At 45.0% G+C, this 19,040-nt stretch overlaps 2 protein-coding genes across 6 annotated transcripts; one reads left to right on the top strand and one right to left on the bottom strand.

Annotated features, from left to right (window-relative positions):
* Positions 1 to 1,157: 1,157 nt before the first annotated feature.
* On the top strand, positions 1,158 to 6,479 carry LOC106612133 (heterogeneous nuclear ribonucleoprotein H). Of its 2 annotated transcripts, none has more exons than XM_014213037.2 (10): positions 1,158 to 1,334; positions 2,094 to 2,197; positions 2,301 to 2,456; positions 2,635 to 2,778; positions 3,427 to 3,565; positions 4,513 to 4,697; positions 4,932 to 5,044; positions 5,127 to 5,262; positions 5,501 to 5,674; positions 5,779 to 6,479. In XM_014213037.2, the coding sequence occupies exons 2-10, from the start codon at positions 2,113 to 2,115 to the stop codon at positions 5,868 to 5,870; spliced, it is 1,224 nt and encodes a 407-aa protein (XP_014068512.2). In that variant the 5' UTR covers positions 1,158 to 1,334; positions 2,094 to 2,112; the 3' UTR covers positions 5,871 to 6,479. The 2 variants fall into 2 exon arrangements, with proteins under 2 accessions (XP_014068512.2, XP_014068513.2); XM_014213038.2 differs by having other exon boundaries at positions 5,775 to 6,479.
* A 51-nt stretch (positions 6,480 to 6,530) lies between these two features.
* On the bottom strand, positions 6,531 to 18,757 carry LOC106612134 (RUN and FYVE domain-containing protein 1). 4 transcript variants are annotated; one of them, XM_014213039.2, is made up of 15 exons: positions 18,399 to 18,757; positions 17,875 to 18,048; positions 17,443 to 17,662; positions 17,103 to 17,288; positions 15,538 to 15,673; positions 11,348 to 11,449; positions 11,143 to 11,259; positions 10,841 to 11,008; positions 10,641 to 10,738; positions 10,352 to 10,471; positions 10,154 to 10,283; positions 9,973 to 10,067; positions 8,240 to 8,288; positions 7,936 to 8,013; positions 6,531 to 7,743 (listed from the first exon to the last, which is right to left on the bottom strand). In XM_014213039.2, exons 1-15 carry the CDS (start codon positions 18,730 to 18,732, stop codon positions 7,603 to 7,605), a joined length of 2,148 nt encoding a protein of 715 aa, XP_014068514.1. In that variant the 5' UTR covers positions 18,733 to 18,757; the 3' UTR covers positions 6,531 to 7,602. The 4 variants fall into 4 exon arrangements, 2 of the variants coding, with proteins under 2 accessions (XP_014068514.1, XP_014068515.1); XM_014213040.2 differs by having other exon boundaries at positions 17,875 to 18,045; XR_006771079.1 differs by lacking the exon at positions 6,531 to 7,743 and having other exon boundaries at positions 8,545 to 10,067; positions 18,399 to 18,756.
* Between the last annotated feature and the right edge of the window lie 283 nt (positions 18,758 to 19,040).

Genomic DNA, 19,040 nt, shown 5'->3' with positions numbered 1-19,040 from the left:
TAGTGTAATAGATTTCTATTTAAATGGACAACGATAGCTTTTTAGCAAAAACGACATCTCAAGCCAGAATTTTCCAATGACTGTCTGGGAGAAGTTTGAGTGGGGAGGGGGAAACCGAAAACTAGCTGTTCATGAGGCGATTCGATTAATCTGGCCCTGGCCCGGCCAGGGTAGGCGTGTTTTGCACCAGGGTGAAAGTTGATTGCATTCATTTTGAAACCGGTCTGCCACCCAGGCATTAACCAAGTGCCCGTTCAAAGCCCACGCGAAGTCGGCTCAAAACAAAAGTGACCTAATTAAGCACGAAGTGTAATGAGTAGGATTCTGTGACTACACATGCAAAAGTGATTGCTTTAAATAAAAACCCTTTATCTGCCTTCCCAATGAAAACTATACTGAACACAAAAATAGGCCCACCCACTTGGTAGCCAGGCCCACTCACTGGGGGAGCCAGGCCCAGCCATTTTCCCCCCAAAAAGGTCTTTATTACAGACAGAAATACTCCTCAGCACCACTTTTTGTTCAGTGTAGTTAGAAAACTAAAACATGTATTTTGTAGAAAATAGATGTATGTTTCTGGACGATGCACCATGCTGCCTTGTTGACAACATGAATGAGCAATACAGATTAATGTTCAATTTGAGAAGGGCGCTCCTCCCTCACCGCTCAGCATAATCGAATCCGCCCATTAGCAGAGAGGTTTGGAACTCTCTTTGTTATTGGTCTATTAACTCATTTACTGCATGGTGATGTCACCATGGAAAGCCAAAACTTCTACCCATGCAAACCTGCTAATTAGTTCCTTGGTAGATTGTATTTTCAACCAGTCAACTATCAGGAAATAAATAACACTGATAAATGTTTTAAAAACTTGTCCAGTGTTAGTTTCATCAGCTGTTGTACAATAATATACAAAACACAGGACAACATTTTTTGAACTGCACTGGGCCTTTAATGTTTAAATGTACATTTATAAGTTTTAGATTAGGAATGTACCTTAGCGTAATGTGAGTGCATTTTTTCTCAAGAGCAATGGAAAGCAATGTAAATGTTGAATCTGACAGCAACAAATAGCTTTCCAAGTTTCCTAAGAAGCTTGCTAGGTGTCATGCAGTCTACAGCAGTAATACCGTTCAGTTTTCACCACAGTTTCCTCAGTAAAATGGGGCCACAGATAAAGGGCCCAGACAGGCTACGTCATACTTTTAGGGCGTGGACCTAGTTAGCGAGATAGGCGCTAGCTAGCAGAAAAACACCGACCTGATACCGATGCACAGCTAGCTATACTAGCAATCCTGGTTGTGATAATATTGCCACTGTATCCAAATTAACAGGTAGCTATGTCTATTTTTCAGCGAATATGATTTGTGATATTACCTTTACCTTGTGAGTCCTTGCTTGCGGTTTATGCCATCCAATTTGATCAAGCTACTGGTAGTAAGCCAGGTAGCTAACGCCAGGCCTGCCATTTGTGTATGACTGTCTAAGGATCAAATTGTGATCTAATAACGTTAGCCAAATTAACTTAATCTAGCTATTTTGTTAGGTGCAATCATATGTTTCATAATAATGAATTTAGCTACTGTAGCCAGTTAAATTTATTTAACTAACGTTAGCTACTAGCAACAATGCGCTAGCTAAATTCACAATGTGCTCGCATTGTTAGATAGCTACCAGCTAGCATTTGCAGCAATTTAAAAAGTCGAACGTTACGAGACATGATTAGCTAGTTAACTGCATTCACTTACCTAAATGTAAAATACAATTTGGATGGCCAGCTAGCTAACTAGTTACGTAGTTAAATATTATTAGCCAAGTAACGTAGGCTAGCTGAGTAAAGGTAGCTAGTTAATTTACGTTTTTTATTTATTTAACTAGGCAAGTCAGTTAAGAACAAGTTATTATTTACAATGACGGTCAAACCCGGACGATGCTGGAACAATTGTATGCCGCCCTATGGGACTCCCAATCACGGACGGATGTGATACAGCCTGGATTCGAACCAGGGACTGTAGTGACGCCTCTCTCACTGCGATGCAGTGCCTTAGGAGCCCCATTACAAACACACCAATATGCTTCTTTATTTTCCTCAGGTTTAAAATAATACCAACCATGTCTGATGGAGAGGGTTTTGTGGTGCGTGTGAGAGGCCTACCATGGTCCTGCTCTGTGGATGAAATGCAGAGGTTCTTCTCAGGTAACACCTTTACGATAACACCTGTATAGCTTGAAACTACACGTTTATAGCCTCTCACAGCTGAGATAACTGTGAGTCCCTCAAACCTCTTCTTGGTATATAGATTGTAAAATCGCCAACAATGGCACCAGCATCCATTTTACCTCCACACGTGAGGGCCGACCCAGCGGAGAGGCCTTCGTTGAGCTGGAGAACGAGGATGACCTTAAGATCGCTGTGAAGAAGGACAGAGAAACCATGGGCCACAGATATGTGGAAGGTGTGTGTGTGTCTCTGTGTGTGCGTTTTTGTGTCACTGCAAGTCTTGAAGTTTCAATGTTCGCAGCAGAAGCATATGTTCCTTGGGACTTCACTTTGGGCTACATTTCTCAGCTGTTTACATTGTGTAGCACTATCAGGAGTGACTGTATGTGTTGACTTGACTTGTATTTTCTCAGTGTTCAAATCCAACAATGTGGAGATGGACTGGGTGATGAAGCATTCTGGTTCAAGCAGCCCAGAGACGACTGGAGACGGCCTGGTCAGGCTCCGAGGCCTCCCCTTCGGCTGCAGCAAGGAGGAGATTGTCCAGTTCCTCTCAGGTACTAGTAGCTTGGTTCACATGAACAGCCCCATAACATCCTGTAGGACTAGGTAACTGTCCTCAGCCCTCAATGATCCAGGATCATTTACATTTAGCAGACAGTCTTAACCAGAGCGACTTACATTATACAGGCTATAGTTTGTCCAGGATTTCCCCCATCACCTAATTTTCTCTATCACTGCTTTGGTTCCAAAATGAATTATTCTGTACAATAATTTGACCAATCAGGCCTGACATGCTAGTCTCTGTCACTCTCATTGACAGTGGTCCTTTAATTCATCCCATTGGGACAATTATAGAATGGGTGGGTACTAAAGGTAACGCAAGTACCGCCAGAGCCACTCCTTTTCATTCCTTCACACCTACAGTCTCTTCTGTATCCTCTTCTCTCTCGCTCACTCTTTCCTCTCATCCTCCTTTATGTTGCAGTAAAATTAAGTACCATGAATGGTCATTGACTCATTGGTTAAAAACACTCACCAGGTGTGTACATTACATAATGTATGGTTTTCATTATCTCTTAAAAAGTTTTTTTTTAATCTATCATACAAAATAAATAAAGCAACAGCAGAGAAAGCTATCTTTCTGTAACTGGGCATGTGATTTACTGTGTCCCCCACTGGGGTTATCTGTCCTTGGGTTGAAGGGTTGGAAATCGTGCCAAATGGGATAACATTGCCGCTGGACTTCCAGGGGAGGAGTACGGGGGAGGCCTTCGTGCAGTTTGCTTCACAGGATATAGCTGAAAAGGCTCTAAAGAAACACAAGGAAAGAATAGGGCACAGGTGGGGATGGATGGTTGGTTGGCTGGATAAAGTTGCATTTCTTATGGTGTACAACTTACAAACATTAACCACAGGTATAACTGACTGACACTCAACAGAACAGTAAAAAGTGATATCTGTTCATTTAAGACAACACATACTCAGATATTGACTGCAAAGACACATAGTTACAATATTAGATCAAAACACACTAACACTCATTCACTCACAGCAGTCGTTGGGAAAATGAAGCACATTCTTTTTGTTCTTAAACCATTGGGAGATGGATCATATTCTGAGTTTAGTGCCGAGGTGACTTGTAAGCTCTCAGGTTCGTCACTGAGTTTGGTTGAGAGTGCAAAGTAAAAATTGCAGTTTAATTTGGCATATCCATTTTACCCTGATTCTTAAGAGTGAAACTGATTGGATCCTGGGCACTAAACATCAATACAGGTAGCCAATGGACAGACAGATACAATTCTCCCAGGTGTTCTAACTCACTGAGGGCCATTCAACATGAGGACAAGGATCCCGCCCACTGTCACTCACAGGTAATGCTCAGAGAGTGTGTCTCCATGGATAACAACAGGACAATGACCACAGCAGGGACACAGATTGTACTGTAACCTCAGTGTTAACTGTATTGAGTACCTGCAGGTGACCATAAGAAAAGTGTCTGTTGTACTGTCAAGGCTTTATACTACCCAGTATACTGTTACCCACTAGATCAAGTCTCACCTACCTACGGAACAGTAGTGCACATGGCAGCACCTGGCCTGAATAACCCAACTTTATCAGTACCCTCAATGACCAGCAACTACAGAAAAATGTCAACATCCAACTTTATTGGTGCCCTTTCCATTTGAACACACATTGATTCAGCCTTAGGAGCTGTACAGTAGCTAGCTCTAGTCTCCCTCCTCCTGTGTGGTGGGCTCTTCATGGTGTGTGTACTGTATGCATCTCAGGTACATTGAGATCTTCAAGAGCAGCCGTGCCGAGGTGAGGACCCACTACGAACCCCAGAGGAAACCTATGGGGATGCAGAGACCGGGGCCCTATGACAGACCGTCTGGGGGCCGTGGGTACAACATGATGGGGGGCCGAGGAGGGGGCTCTTACGACAGGGCCAGACGCGGAGGCTATGGTGGAGGTGTGTGTAATGTCTTCCTGGTGTAAGAAGACAGTGTTTGTTTTTGATCATCTAAATGGATTAAGAGGGAACGATGATCAGTCAGAAGGGTCATGATTATGGATCATAACATAATGGTCTCCCAGTCATACTCTTCCTAGCCCTCTATGTACATTTCTATCATGATGAGAGACTGTATATGCCTCAATGTCCCAGACCAGTGTCTCCATAACTAAGGTGTGTGTCTAACCTCAGGTGTGTCTGATGGGCGGTATGGTGACAGTAGCTCCTCCTTCCAGAGCACCACGGGTCACTGTGTTCACATGAGGGGTCTGCCCTACAGAGCCACAGAGACTGACATCTACAATGTGAGTTGTAGGGTCTCCTACTAAGAATGGTGTGTGTGAGAGACGGTGAGAATAACACACTGCTCCCTCCCTCTCTCCGTAGTTCTTCTCTCCTCTGAACCCAGTGAGAGTGCATGTAGAGATCGGTCCTGACGGCAGAGTGACAGGAGAGGCTGACGTGGAGTTTGCTACACATGAGGATGCTGTGACAGCCATGTCAAAGGACAAGGCCAACATGCGTGAGTCTGTCTTTGTTTTGAAGTTATTTTGGTTTGAGCTGGCCACAGCTATTATGAAAGGCACTTTACAATGTACCCCCCCATAATCCCTCCATCCCTCTCCTTCCCCACAATCCCCCCTCCTTGCCCCTCTCCCCACAATTCCTCCCCCCCCCCCGTACCCCCCCCAGCATTCCTTCCTTATTTTCCTACCTTAATATGATTAAATACATGTACTAACCAGCTGTCTGTCCTGCAGAGCACCGCTATGTGGAGCTGTTCCTGAACTCTACAGCAGGGGGCAGTAATGGCTCGTACGGCAGTCCGATGCAGGGGGGTATGGGGAGCCAGTCCTATAACAGTGGAGGGCTGAGCTCTGGATACTCTGGAGGCTACAGCAGCCAGGGCAGCATGGGAGGTTACAGTGACTATAGTGAGTATCAGCTCTGTCAGCCTTGTATGACTCGAACTATCAAACTTTACTGTGTGTGACTTGTGAACTCCTCGGTCCTATAGTGTCTATCTCTCTCCTGTCAGGTAACCAGGGCGGTATGAGTAGCAGTTACTATAGCGGCGGTGGACGAGGAGACAGGAGTTCCAATGGCCTGGGGGCCGGATGGGGGATGTAGTTCTTTAACCAAGCATGAGTTCGGCTGGAAGGACTGGAATTGTAGTTCTCACCTGGATGTTTTGTTTTAGACTGATCGTATTAATGATTGAGGCCCCTCTGTTTTTTCACCCTCTCCTACTGTTCATGACTGCAGCAACGCAAACTAGGACCGTGGTCTGAATGCTTGTTTCATCATCGTTACCTGGAAGATTCAAATAACCAACTGTGATTATGACCCAGTCTGTTTCTTTAACCTCCTTATGTTGACGTCAACTCAAAGTAAACCAAATTCCAATTCCATATTTTTGTAATTGAAAATAAATTGTCCCCATCCCTGGCAGTTCTCTCTGAGTGGATGAACCAACACTTCTGTAAATAGTCTTCTAGATCTCTTTTCTCCAGTAGCTGCAAAAATATCTGGACTTTGTCTGTCTGAAACCAATGTCAAAATAGCGTGAAGTTAACATGGTGAATAAAGAGCATGTTTTATAATGAAGATTGGAGACTTATTTAGCAAACAAACCTTTAAGTTTTTCTGTTTATAAAGGTTTCTTTCTACTGCCTATTTGGAATTTTCTCTTTGTAGTTCTTGTAAGGTGCACAAGAATAAATACAATTTTAAGATCGATAAACGTCTTTGTCCTGTTTGACGTGAGTGGTGTCGTAGACAGTCAAGAAACACATTCAGGTACATTGTATTAAATTAGATATCTATATAGAAAACATGTTGCTCAAAACAAGCCACAATGACTTGGCAGATATTGGCTGTTTAGTACTAGTCACAATCAATCCACAAAATGATCGTTATTTATATACATTCTAAAATAGACCTTTTATCTTTGTTAACATTCTGTAGTCATTTACAATAAAAAAAAAGCCCGTCTAACATCCACAATTGTTCAGGCAGGCAGGTTGAGGAAATGAACAGAAATTAACTTGGTTCCTTTGCTTCAATGGAAGTGAAAGAATCATGTGAAACCATATAAATCGCCTCAGACATTTAAATCAGGAATTTTGAAAAAGGTCTATAATAAGTGAATCAACACAATGATATTATTGAAGGTCAGTTCATCTAACATTTCCCACAATTGTGACATTGTTGCATACTGGGTCATTCATAATACATCAAATACTGACATGTTCCAATACTCTAACGCCCTTCAACTATCATTTTAAATTCAGCATCCTGGAGGAATATGGAGTTAGTTCGTAACATAATGACAATTAGCTGGCTAACTAATTGTCTTCTTTGTGAAATCCTCCCAGGGGAGTTTAAAAGATGAGAAAAGGCAGTATTAGCCCACAAAGCAGAGGGTTCAACAGTCAACCATGCCCAAACATCCTGAATTTCAGGTTAGTGGCGAAACAGAACTTTACAAACATAGATATTGCCTGTCCCTGCTCAAATTTGATTAAAATGTTCTCAGTGACCTTGAGCACAGTGAGGGAAGAAAGATTATTAGTGAAGTGTGTGTGTGTTCCGTCAGGAGGAAGAAGAGGTGTGTGTGTGTTCCGTCAGGAGGAAGAAGAGGTGTGTGTGTGTGTGTGTTCCATCAGGAGGAAGAAGAGGTGTGTGTGTGTGTGTGTGTGTTCCATCAGGAGGAAGAAGAGGTGTGTGTGTGTGTGTGTGTGTTCCATCAGGAGGAAGAAGAGGTGTGTGTGTGTGTGTGTTCCATCAGGAGGAAGAAGAGGTGTGTGTGTGTGTGTGTTCCATCAGGAGGAAGAAGAGGTGTGTGTGTGTGTGTGTTCCATCAGGAGGAAGAGATGCTCCTCTGCAGCAGTAGTGAGTGACAGATGTCACAGACTCGTACAGGTCGAGGGTAGGAGGGCAGGGCCAACTCATTAGTAGAACAACTGTTACAGTAGATATCTCCACAGTTCCTACAGTGGTGCTGCAGACAGACAGACAGACAGACAGACAGACAGGGAAAAAACAGGGACATTTAGTATAACTGTATTTGTAACCCTTGTGGCAAATGACAGCATTTCATACAAAGGCCTTTCTAAACCTTCCTTTACATCTGACACAGACCAGAGTCCACAACTGAAGGAAAGACGGAAGAGATGGATGGACAGAGCCTTACTTTTCTGCGAGCGATGGAGAAGTCCTTCTGACAGTGTTTACACTGTGTAGCCTCATCATCTTTCAGCCAGGCTTGGCCCTGACGGACACGGACGGACAACAATGCTCAATCACAAATGATTACAGAAATGAGTGTGTGTCTGTGTTGTGAAGGTGGGTGTCATAGACTTCGCCTTGTACCTGAAGGACCCTATGACCAGCGGTGAGTGCCTATGTCTCATCTGTTCTTCACTAGTAAACTCCGTAGAGACTTGGTGTAACGGTGGGCTAGGGGAAGTCTTAATGTAGGACAGGGAACACCTTACCTTCAGGGCTTTGTTGACCTCTTTGAAGTCCTCCATCTTCAGTTTAGACCTACGAGAGAGATGAGTCACACAAAGATAAAACAGATGGAACACAGGAAGGGAGAGATGTAAATAGGCCCATCTCCTGTTAGGCCGTCTAGTACAGTACTCACTGGCTGAGGTGTAGGCCCATCTCCTGTAAGGCCGTCTAGTACAGTACTCACTGGCTGAGGTGTAGGCCCATCTCCTGTAAGGCCGTCTAGTACAGTACTCACTGGCTGAGGTATAGGCCCATCTCCTGTAAGGCCGTCTAGTACAGTACTCACTGGCTGAGGTGTAGACCCATCTCCTGTTAGGCCGTCTAGTACAGTACTCACTGGCTGAGGTGTAGGCCCATCTCCTGTAAGGCCGTCTAGTACAGTACTCACTGGCTGAGGTGTAGGCCCATCTCCTGTAAGGCCGTCTAGTACAGTACTCACTGGCTGAGGTATAGGCCCATCTCCTGTAAGGCCGTCTAGTACAGTACTCACTGGCTGAGGTGTAGACCCATCTCCTGTTAGGCCGTCTAGTACAGTGCTCACTGGCTGAGGTGTAGGCCCATCTCCTGTAAGGCCGTCTAGTACAGTACTCACTGGCTGAGGTATAGGCCCATCTCCTGTAAGGCCGTCTAGTACAGTACTCACTGGCTGAGGTATAGGCCCATCTCCTGTAAGGCCGTCTAGTACAGTACTCACTGGCTGAGGTGTAGACCCATCTCCTGTAAGGCCGTCTAGTACAGTACTCACTGGCTGAGGTGTAGGCCCATCTCCTGTAAGGCCGTCTAGTACAGTACTCACTGGCTGAGGTGTAGGCCCATCTCCTGTAAGGCCGTCTAGTACAGTACTCACTGGCTGAGGTGTAGGCCCATCTCCTGTTAGGCCGTCTAGTACAGTACTCACTGGCTGAGGTGTAGACCCATCTCCTGTTAGGCCGTCTAGTACAGTACTCACTGGCTGAGGTGTAGGCCCATCTCCTGTAAGGCCGTCTAGTACAGTACTCACTGGCTGAGGTATAGGCCCATCTCCTGTAAGGCCGTCTAGTACAGTACTCACTGGCTGAGGTATAGGCCCATCTCCTGTAAGGCCGTCTAGTACAGTACTCACTGGCTGAGGTGTAGGCCCATCTCCTGTTAGGCCGTCTAGTACAGTACTCACTGGCTGAGGTGTAGGCCCATCTCCTGTAAGGCCGTCTAGTACAGTACTCACTGGCTGAGGTGTAGGCCCATCTCCTGTAAGGCCGTCTAATACAGTACTCACTGGCTGAGGTGTAGGCCCATCTCCTGTAAGGCCGTCTAGTACAGTACTCACTGGCTGAGGTGTAGGCCCATCTCCTGTAAGGCCGTCTAGTACAGTACTCACTGGCTGAGGTGTAGGCCCATCTCCTGTAAGGCCGTCTAGTACAGTACTCACTGGCTGAGGTGTAGACCCATCTCCTGTAAGGCCGTCTAGTACAGTACTCACTGGCTGAGGTGTAGGCCCATCTCCTGTAAGGCCGTCTAGTACAGTACTCACTGGCTGAGGTGTAGACCCATCTCCTGTAAGGCCGTCTAGTACAGTACTCACTGGCTGAGGTGTAGACCCATCTCCTGTAAGGCCGTCTAGTACAGTACTCACTGGCTGAGGTGTAGGCCCATCTCCTGTAAGGCCGTCTAGTACAGTACTCACTGGCTGAGGTGTAGGCCCATCTCCTGTAAGGCCGTCTAGTACAGTACTCACTGGCTGAGGTGTAGACCCATCTCCTGTAAGGCCGTCTCCTGATCCTGACAGGTCTGCTGGAGCTGCTTCTTCTCCTGACGAACATCCTGCAGCTCCTAGACACACACAAACCAGCTCAGAAGAAAAACAGGAGGTAGACTTCTCTTTTCTCTGTGTGTGTGTGTGTGTGTGAGACGCTGACCGTGTGTAGCCCCTGTATCTGCTGTAGTTGGGTGCGCAGCTCGGTGCTGTTGTCCTGTTCTCTCTGTAAAGCTCTCTGAATGGTCTGTCTCTGCTCCTTCTCACTGCACAGATCACTCTCCAGACCCAGCCTAGGGAGACGGGAGTGGGTCACAACGTGTGTGTCTGTGTGTGAATGTATATCCTTGTGCTTACGTACCTCAGTGTGTCCAGGTCAGACAGTTGTTTCTGTAGGGAGTCTACTCTGCCCTCCAGCTCTGTTCTCATGACCCTGTCCATCTGGTCCCTTTGTCTGCGATCACGCTCAGAGTTCTGCAGTCTGAAAATACATGGACTACAATTAGCATTCAATCATGTTAAAACAAAGAAACCATCATGGAAACCACCCTGTACCTACCACACACACACACACACACACACACACACACACACACACACACACACACACACACACACACACACACACACACACACACACACACACACACCTCTGCTCCATCTCCTTCATGGTGGTCTTCATCTGGTTCATCTTCTCCTCCAGTTGTCCCTCTTCCTCCTGCTTCCTCTGGGCCTCACGCTCACAGTCCTGCACACACATTCTGTCAAGAGGTGTGTACTCACGAGGGTGTTGCTGCGTAAGTGAGAGTGTGTGTGTGTGTGTCCGTGTATATCTGTCTGTGTGTGTTACCTGTGTCTTGTGGAACATCTGCAGGTTGAGGGTTTTGACCTGGTCTAGTTGTTGTCGGAGGGCTTGCAGTGTTTCCTGTTTCTCATGTGTGTCTTTCTCCAGCAGCCTCATGGCCATCTCCATCTCCTGCTTTAGTCCTACCTGCAGCTTCAGCTCCCTCTCCAACTCCTACACACAGGAATACAAGGTACAGGAACACACACACCTATTGTAGAGGCAGTATAACACGTTAGTTAGCTAGGATCTCTTTAAGAAATGTAGAGCTAGTTGTTCATCTTGCTGTTTCTCACGCACACACACACCTGTCTGATGCGTTTCTCCTCCTGGTACTGTTTCCAGACCACACTGTACATCTCATCCAGGCCCTGCCGTGTCTGTCTGTATGTCTCCAGCTCTACTGCACTGTCCTCCAGGGTCGCCTAGGAAATCACACAGGACGTGAAATGCCAGCTCTTCATGTTGTCTGAGTTAGATTAAAGTTACACAGACTAAAAACAGAGTCCTGACCTCCTCTTTCTTCTGGCTGCAATGGACGATGGTCTCATTCTCATGTCTCAGTGTTTCCTGTTCCTCCCGTAAAGAGTTAATTCTGTCTGTCGCTGCCATCAACTGTAGGGTTATAACACATCAATAAGCACTATGTAGGGTTAGAACACATCAATAAGCACTATGTAGGGTTATTTTCCATTCATCTCATTGTCTGAAAAGTGTTAAAATACACTGAAAACATTAAATAAATCTATACAGCTCAAATCTACCATGCCATGTAAAAACAAGTTGACACTGAGGTTAAAGAAAGTCTGCTTTTCTCAATTGACCTAATTTTACTAACCGTTACTTTAGACAAAATCAAGACGTGAATATTCTTGTAATGTTTTTGGTATGAAAAATCTTAAACTACAGTTCACACTGATGCTGCGATTAACTCGATCAATAAAAGAATTGACAGCCCTAGTTAACACATCCATAAGCACTATGTAGGGTTACAACACATCTGTAAGGACTACATGGTTATAAACATCCATAATCATTACATATAGTTATAGAACACATCCATAACAACTACATAGGGTTATAGAATACATCCACAAGCATTATGTAGGGTTATAACTAGAGATGTACATCTCTACCTTTCAAGACGATTCCATGTACCTAGATACATGGGCTCCGATACGTTTTAGTTTGAAACGATTCTGTGCCATTCGTTTTAATTAGAGGAACGAATCGATCCGATTCAGTATTATACGATTCGAAGAACTAACATTTGTTGCATAAACACATTGTAAAGTGTTGGTCTCGTGTTTCATGAGCTGTCTCAGCCTCCAGTATTTATGCTGCAATAGTTTGTGTTGGGGGGCTAGGGTCAGTCTGTCATTTCTGGAGTATTTCTCCTGTCTTATCCGGTGTCTGTGTGAATTTAAGTATGCTCCCTCTAATTCTCGCTCTCTCAGAGGACCTGAGCCATAGGACAATGCCCAGGACTACCTGGCGTGATGACTCCACCTGGTCGTGCTGCTGCTCCAGTTTCAACTGTTCTGCCTGCTGCTTCCGGAACCCTGACCTGTTCACCGGATGTGCTACCTTGTCCCAGACCTGCTGTTTTCTACCCTCTCTCTCTCTACCGCACCTGCTGTCTCTAATTCTGAATGATCGGCTATGAAAAGCCAACTGACATTTACTCCTGAGGTGCTGACCTGTTGCACCCTCTACAACCACTGTGATTATTATTATTATTATTATTATAATAATTATCATTATGATGACCCTGCTGGTCATCTATGAACATTTGAACATCTTGGCCATGTTCTGTTATAATTTCCACCCGGCACAGACAGAAGAGGACTGGCCACCCCTCAGAGCCTGGTTCCTCTCTAGGTTTCTTCCTAGGTTCCTGCCTTTCTAGGGAGTTTTTCCTAGCCACCATGCATCTACATCTGCATTGCTTGCCGTTTGGGGTTTTAGGCTGGGTTTCTGTATAGCACTTTGTAAGATCGGCTGATGTAAGAAGGGCTTTATAAATACATTTGATTGATTGATGAGCTGAAATAAAAGATCCAGAAATGTTCCATATGCACAGAAAGCTTATTTATCTCAAATGTTGTGCACAACAGTGTTTACATCCCAGTTAGTGTGCATTTCTCCTTTGCCAAGATAATCCATCCACCTGACAGGTGTGGCATATCAAGAAGCTGTTTAAACAGCATGATCATTACACAGGTGCACCTTGTGCTGGGGACAAAAGGCCACTAAAATGTGCAGTTTTGTCACACAACACAATGCCACAAGTTTTGAGGGAGTGTGCAATCAGCATGCTGACTGCAGGAATGTCCACCAGAGATGTTGCTAGATAATTTAACGTTAATTTCCCTACCATCTTTTGTTTTAGAGAGTTTGGCAGTACGTCCAACCGGCCTCACAACCGCAGACCACCTGTAACCACGCCAGCTCAAGACCTCCACATCTGGCTTCTTCATCTGTGGGACCAGCCACCCGGACAGCTGATGGAACTGTGGGTTTGCATAACCAAAGAATTTCTACACAAACTGTCAGAAACCGTCTCAGGGAAGCTCATCTGCGTGCTTGTCGTGCTCACCAGGGTCTTGACCTGACTGCAGTTCAGCATCATAAACGACTTCTGTGGGCAAATGCTCACTTTCCATGGCCACTGGCATGCTGGAGAAGTGTGCTCTTCATGGATGAATGCCGGTTTCAACTGTACCGGGAAGATGTCAGACAGCATCTATGTCATTGTGTGGGCGAGCGGTTTGCTGATGTCAAGCTTGTGAACAGAGTGCCCCATGGTGGCGGTGGGGTTATGATATGGGCAGGCATTTTTTATTTATTTAAATTGAACCTTTATTTAACTAGGCAAGTCAGTTAAGAACAAATTCTTATTTACAATGACGGCCTACCCCGGCCAAACCCGGACGACGCTGGGCCAATTGTGCACCGCCCTATGGGACTCCCAAACACGGCCGGATGTGATGCAGCCTGGATTCGAACCAGGGAATGCAGTGACGCCTCTTGCACTGAGATGCAGTGCCTTAGACCGCTGCACCACTCGGGAGCCCATTGCATAAGCTATGGACAACGAACACAATTGTATTTTATTGATGGCAATTTGAATTCAAAGAGTTACCGTGACAAGATCTTGAGGCCCATTGTCGTGCCATTCATCTGCTTCCATCACCTAATGTTTCAGCATGATAATGTATGGCCCCATGTCGCAATAATCTGTACACAATTCCTGGAAAGTGAAAATGTCCCAATTCTTCCATGGCCTGCATCCTCACCAGACACGTCACCCATTGAGCATGTGTGGGATGCTCTGGATCGACGTGTACGACAGCGTGTTCCAGTTCCCTCCAATATCCAGAAACTTTGCACAGCCATTGAAGAGGAGTGGGACAACATTCCTCAGGCCACAATCAACAGCCTGATCAACTCTATGTGAAGGTGTGTTGTGCTGCATGAGACAAATGGTGGTCACACCAGATACTGACTGGTTTTCTGATCCTACCTTTTTCTTTTTTAAACAGATGCATATCTGTATTCCCAGTCATGTGAAATCCATAGATTAGGACCTAATTAATTTGTTTCAAGCGACTGATTTCCTTATATGAACTGTAACTCAGTGAAATCTTTTAAATTGTTGCATGTTGGGTTTATATATTTTTGTTCAGTCTTTCGTGTATATAGCACAAATTTGGATTTCCTCCCGTCTTATAATCGAATGGTTTGACTGTTTGGAAGTCTTGACAACTCAGAGTGAGCTTCTCTTCTTCTCCTGCTTCGACCATGCAGCGCGGTAGCAAAAGTGATTGCTGTCCTCGTTATGAAATTATTAACTCTGTGTATATACAAATTACCATATATAATGTTGAAGAATCCTGCCAACTAATATCAACACATATTTGGTTTTATATACAGATTTTTTTTTTTTTTTTTTAAACTTATTTTAGTAAATACCTTAAGACTTTTTCTTTCTTAAAACTGTATTGTTGGTTAAGGGCTTGTAAGTAAGCACTTCACTGTAACCTGTTCTATTCGGCGCATGTGACAAATAACATTTGATTTGAAACATTGAATTTGGCCTTACTGCTATCATCCCATAGAAACACTGAATAACAGCTTCATACATGGTTAAACAGATGGTTTTTTTTACTATCTAAAGGAAGTCGTTCTGAAGTGTCTATCTGTGTTTTGCTCCGTTCATCTGTGTTTGTGAGAGACTAACCATTCCACAGAGGGGTCATACGAGTGTGTAGCCCAAACTATTCGGACGCTACAGACAGAAGTTGGCAGATCAGCTGTACCGACTTCAGGACGAGTCGTGTGATGATTGTAGGGGTTGTAAAGCAAAACGGAGAACACCATCATGTTCGTGAGTCTCATGTTTCTTTGTAGGTCAAACCGTTCGCATGCTACAGACGTTTCTGTGAGAAGAACAGTTTTCAGGATGTCACATGGTCTGACAAACACCATTCTAGCTCTGCCACCTTTCACCTCAGATGCAGAAGGGAAACATCGTCAGATGCGGAAGGGCAACGTCGGCGGATGCAGTGGAAAAACATACGTCTAGCTTAAACTGACGGATTTATGGGAATTTTGTATTATGCTAATTTGATTTCCGCAGGCATCGACTCTAGGGGGTTAATAAACACCACAAAGGATTAAAACTCATAAGCTCCTCTAACCTCCTCAATGAGCTTGCCGTTGGTCTTCTCTATGGAGTCCATCTTGGCCTGCAGGTCAGAGACAGAGCAGCTCAGGTGTCTGTTCAGCTCCTCAATGTAGTGCTTCTGGTCCAATATGGCCGTCATCTTAGTATCACTGACAGAGGAGAGAAGGAGAGGTTACAGGAGAAGAGAGAAAGTATAACAGAGAGAGAGGAGTGTGGTTTATCTTTGTATCACAGAAAGAAAGAGAGGAGGTTGTTAAAGGAAAGAAGAATAGGAAAAAACAAAGAGAAGAGTGTGTTTGGGGTGAAGGAGGAAAGACAGACACATAAATCAAATTGTATTTGTCACATGCGCTGAATACAACAGGTATTAACCAACAATGCAGTTTTAAGAAAATACAACCAAAAAAAAAAGTATGAGATAAGAATAAAAAGTAATTAAAGAGCAGCAGTAAATAACAATAGCGGGGCTATATACAGGGGTACCGGTATAGAGTCAATGTGCAGGCTATATACAGGGGGTACCGGTTCAGAGTCAATGTGCAGGCTATATACAGGGGGTACCTGTACAGAGTCAATGTGCAGGCTATATACAGGGGGTACCGGTACAGAGTCAATGTGCAGGCTATATACAGGGGGTACCGGTACAGAGTCAATGTGCAGGCTATATACAGGGGGTACCTGTACAGAGTCAATGTGCAGGCTATATACAGGGGGTACCTGTACAGAGTCAATGTGCAGGCTATATACAGGGGGTACCTGTACAGAGTCAATGTGCAGGCTATATACAGGGGGTACCTGTACAGAGTCAATGTGCAGGCTATATACAGGGGGTACCGGTACAGAGTCAATGTGCAGGCTATATACAGGGGGTACCGGTATAGAATCAATGTGCAGGCTATATACAGGGGGTACCTGTACAGAGTCAATGTGCAGGCTATATACAGGGGGTACCGGTACAGAGTCAATGTGCAGGCTATATACAGGGGGTACCGGTACAGAGTCAATGTGCAGGCTATATACAGGGGGTACCTGTACAGAGTCAATGTGCAGGCTATATACAGGGGGTACCGGTATAGAGTCAATGTGCAGGCTATATACAGGGGGTACCTGTACAGAGTCAATGTGCAGGCTATATACAGGGGGTACCTGTACAGAGTCAATGTGCAGGCTATATACAGGGGGTACCTGTACAGAGTCAATGTGCAGGCTATATACAGGGGGTACCGGTACAGAGTCAATGTGCAGGCTATATACAGGGGGTACCTGTACAGAGTCAATGTGCGGGGGTACCGGTGTTGAGGTAATTGAGGTAATATGTATATGTAGGCAGAGTTATTAAAGTGACTATGCATAGATAATAATAGAAAGTAGCAGCAGCGTTCTGGGGGGTGGGGGGGGGGGGGGGGCAATGCAAATAGTCTGGGTAGCCATTTGATTAGCTGTTCAGGACTCTTACGGCTTGGGGGTAGAAGCTATTTAGGATCCTTTTGGACCTAGACTTGGCGCTCCGGTACCGCTTGCCGTGCAGTAGCAGAGAGAAAAGTCTATGACTAGGGTGGCTGGAGACTTTGTACTTACTCCTTAGTGGTCTCAGTGGTCATAGGGTCCTTCAGGTACAAGGAGAAGTCTATGACCCCCACCTGGGAGTCCAGGTCCTCTCCTTTGATACAGAGGTTAGCATCAATGACGTTTAGCCCCACCAGCATCCCTCCTATCACTGTCCCCTCCTCCTCCATCATCAACGCTCCTGGATCATAGAACTCACTGTAGGAGGAAGGAGGCAGAGAGAGATTTACTAAGTTAGATACAATAACTACTGTAAACGTGAATAGGACAACATGTTTACCGGTGTTACATGTTTATTACATACTTATTACACTGATTCAGTTCTAGCAACAGAGCCTTAAGCTGTACTCACACCAGGAGGTCCTTATGGTCCAGCAGGGCTTTCAGGTAGTCAGACAACTTCTTCTGCATCAGGGCCAGATGCAGCCAGGCCCGAGCCCGACCCAACCCAGTCTTTAGCCCTGGCAGGTCTCTGGCACTGGTGGTAATATCAGTAGAATCAGGACACAGCTTCTGAACCAGCTCCAGAGGACCCCAGATAGACTTATTCTGATTGATGAATGACTTCTTCACTACAGAGAGAGAAGAAAGGTGAATGTTTAGGTAGTGTTCTTTAAAGGGCGAAAACTACTAAGTCTCCAACTTGGTTGTGCAGGCTTTCGCTCCAGCCCCGCAGTAACACACCTGATTCAGCTAATCAAGACCCTGACAAAAGTCTGAAACAGACCTAGTAGTGCTCCAGGCTGAGGGTTGTCCGGTCACCCTGTTCTAGAGCAAGTCTCACCTTTCAGTCCATGTTTGAGGCACTGCTCCAGAACCACAAAGAACTGCTGCAGAGGAGGGTAGTCAGAGTCCAGGGTTCTGCCCAGACTCAGAGAAGACTGGATCAGGCCCTTAATACTCAGCTTCATCATACTGAACAGGTTGGAGCGCTCCACAGCCATATGGTCCTTCACTGCTACAAATAGAGAGGGACAGACAAAAGAAAGAGAAATTAAGAGAGAAGACAGGAGAGAAAGAAAAAAAAAGAGGTGAGCGAAAGAAAGGAGAAAGAGAGGAAAAGAGGGGAGTTTCCAGTGCAAAAGTAATTTAAAAAAAGAATATTAAGAAATGACCACGGACAAATATAGACTGTTAGAATACAGTCGTCTATATTTATGATGTTGGAACATGCCATTCTGATGTATTGTGTTTACAGTTAGTGACGGTTGAGATACAGAAGAGGGAAGTCACTGGTTCAGCACTAAACTACCTTCTAAGTTTATATACCTCCACATTGGCGTGCAATACAATAGTCTTGTTACGTACCTGGTAGGTATTGGTTAGCGTTGGTGTCATTCTCGGTAGAGTTTTGTTTAGTCGGACACGTCGGAGAGCTCGTAGCAGATCCCGAAGATGTGGCGTTTCTGAAAGCTGCACCGTAGCTGACCCCACTGCTGATGGTCTCCGTCGCCTTCCGTGCCAGTGACAGGATCGGTGTTGACCAGTTGCTCTCGGTCGCCGGTTTGTCTTTTGAAGTCTCTTCATCGCTGCTAACGCCAACAGGGTGGCTGTCTGGAAGAACTTCCAAAACTTTGGGGTCCTGTTCTTTGGCGTCGCTTTCCTCAGCAGCTGTGTTTGTTTCACTTACTCCGTCGGCCATGTTTTCCTAATGGGACACGTGACACAAGGCCCGAGCAGTCGCCTATGATGCTTGAGAAAAGGCCAAAGTAATCAATTTATGATTCTCGGTGGGTTTTTTATTCACTTGGCATTGTTTGAAGTGTTTCTTTCTATATTTAGTATTTGTATTTTCATTATTATTATTATTATTATTATTTTCATTGCAACAATAATACCAGTATTACGCATGAATACAGGGACATTCATGTGTATATAATGAAAAAATGCAATAAAAATAAGCTAAGTATTGGTGACAACAGCTAATGTTTACGAGGTTCTAGATGTGCA

The sequence above is a fragment of the Salmo salar genome, chromosome ssa09 (genome assembly GCF_905237065.1).
Source record: "Salmo salar chromosome ssa09, Ssal_v3.1, whole genome shotgun sequence".
NCBI classification, from domain to species: Eukaryota; Metazoa; Chordata; class Actinopteri; order Salmoniformes; family Salmonidae; genus Salmo; species Salmo salar.
This window is presented reverse-complemented; position numbering and strand designations above follow the sequence as displayed.

Bases quoted from the DNA above. Each gene is read 5' to 3' on its own strand.
- LOC106612134 (XM_014213039.2), bottom strand. From the start codon at position 18,732: ATGGCCGACGGAGTAAGTGAAACAAACACAGCTGCTGAGGAAAGCGAC. The intron at 11,260-11,347 runs GTCAGGACTCTG...GTGATTTCCTAG, and splicing joins GCAGCCAGAAGAAAGAGGAG to GCGACCCTGGAGGACAGTGC. The intron at 10,472-10,640 runs GTGTGTGTGTGT...ATGTATTTTCAG, and splicing joins ATGAAGGAGATGGAGCAGAG to ACTGCAGAACTCTGAGCGTG.
- LOC106612133 (XM_014213037.2), top strand. From the start codon at position 2,113: ATGTCTGATGGAGAGGGTTTTGTGGTGCGTGTGAGAGGCCTACCATGG. The intron at 2,779-3,426 runs GTACTAGTAGCT...CTTGGGTTGAAG, and splicing joins GATTGTCCAGTTCCTCTCAG to GGTTGGAAATCGTGCCAAAT. The intron at 4,698-4,931 runs GTGTGTGTAATG...GTCTAACCTCAG, and splicing joins ACGCGGAGGCTATGGTGGAG to GTGTGTCTGATGGGCGGTAT.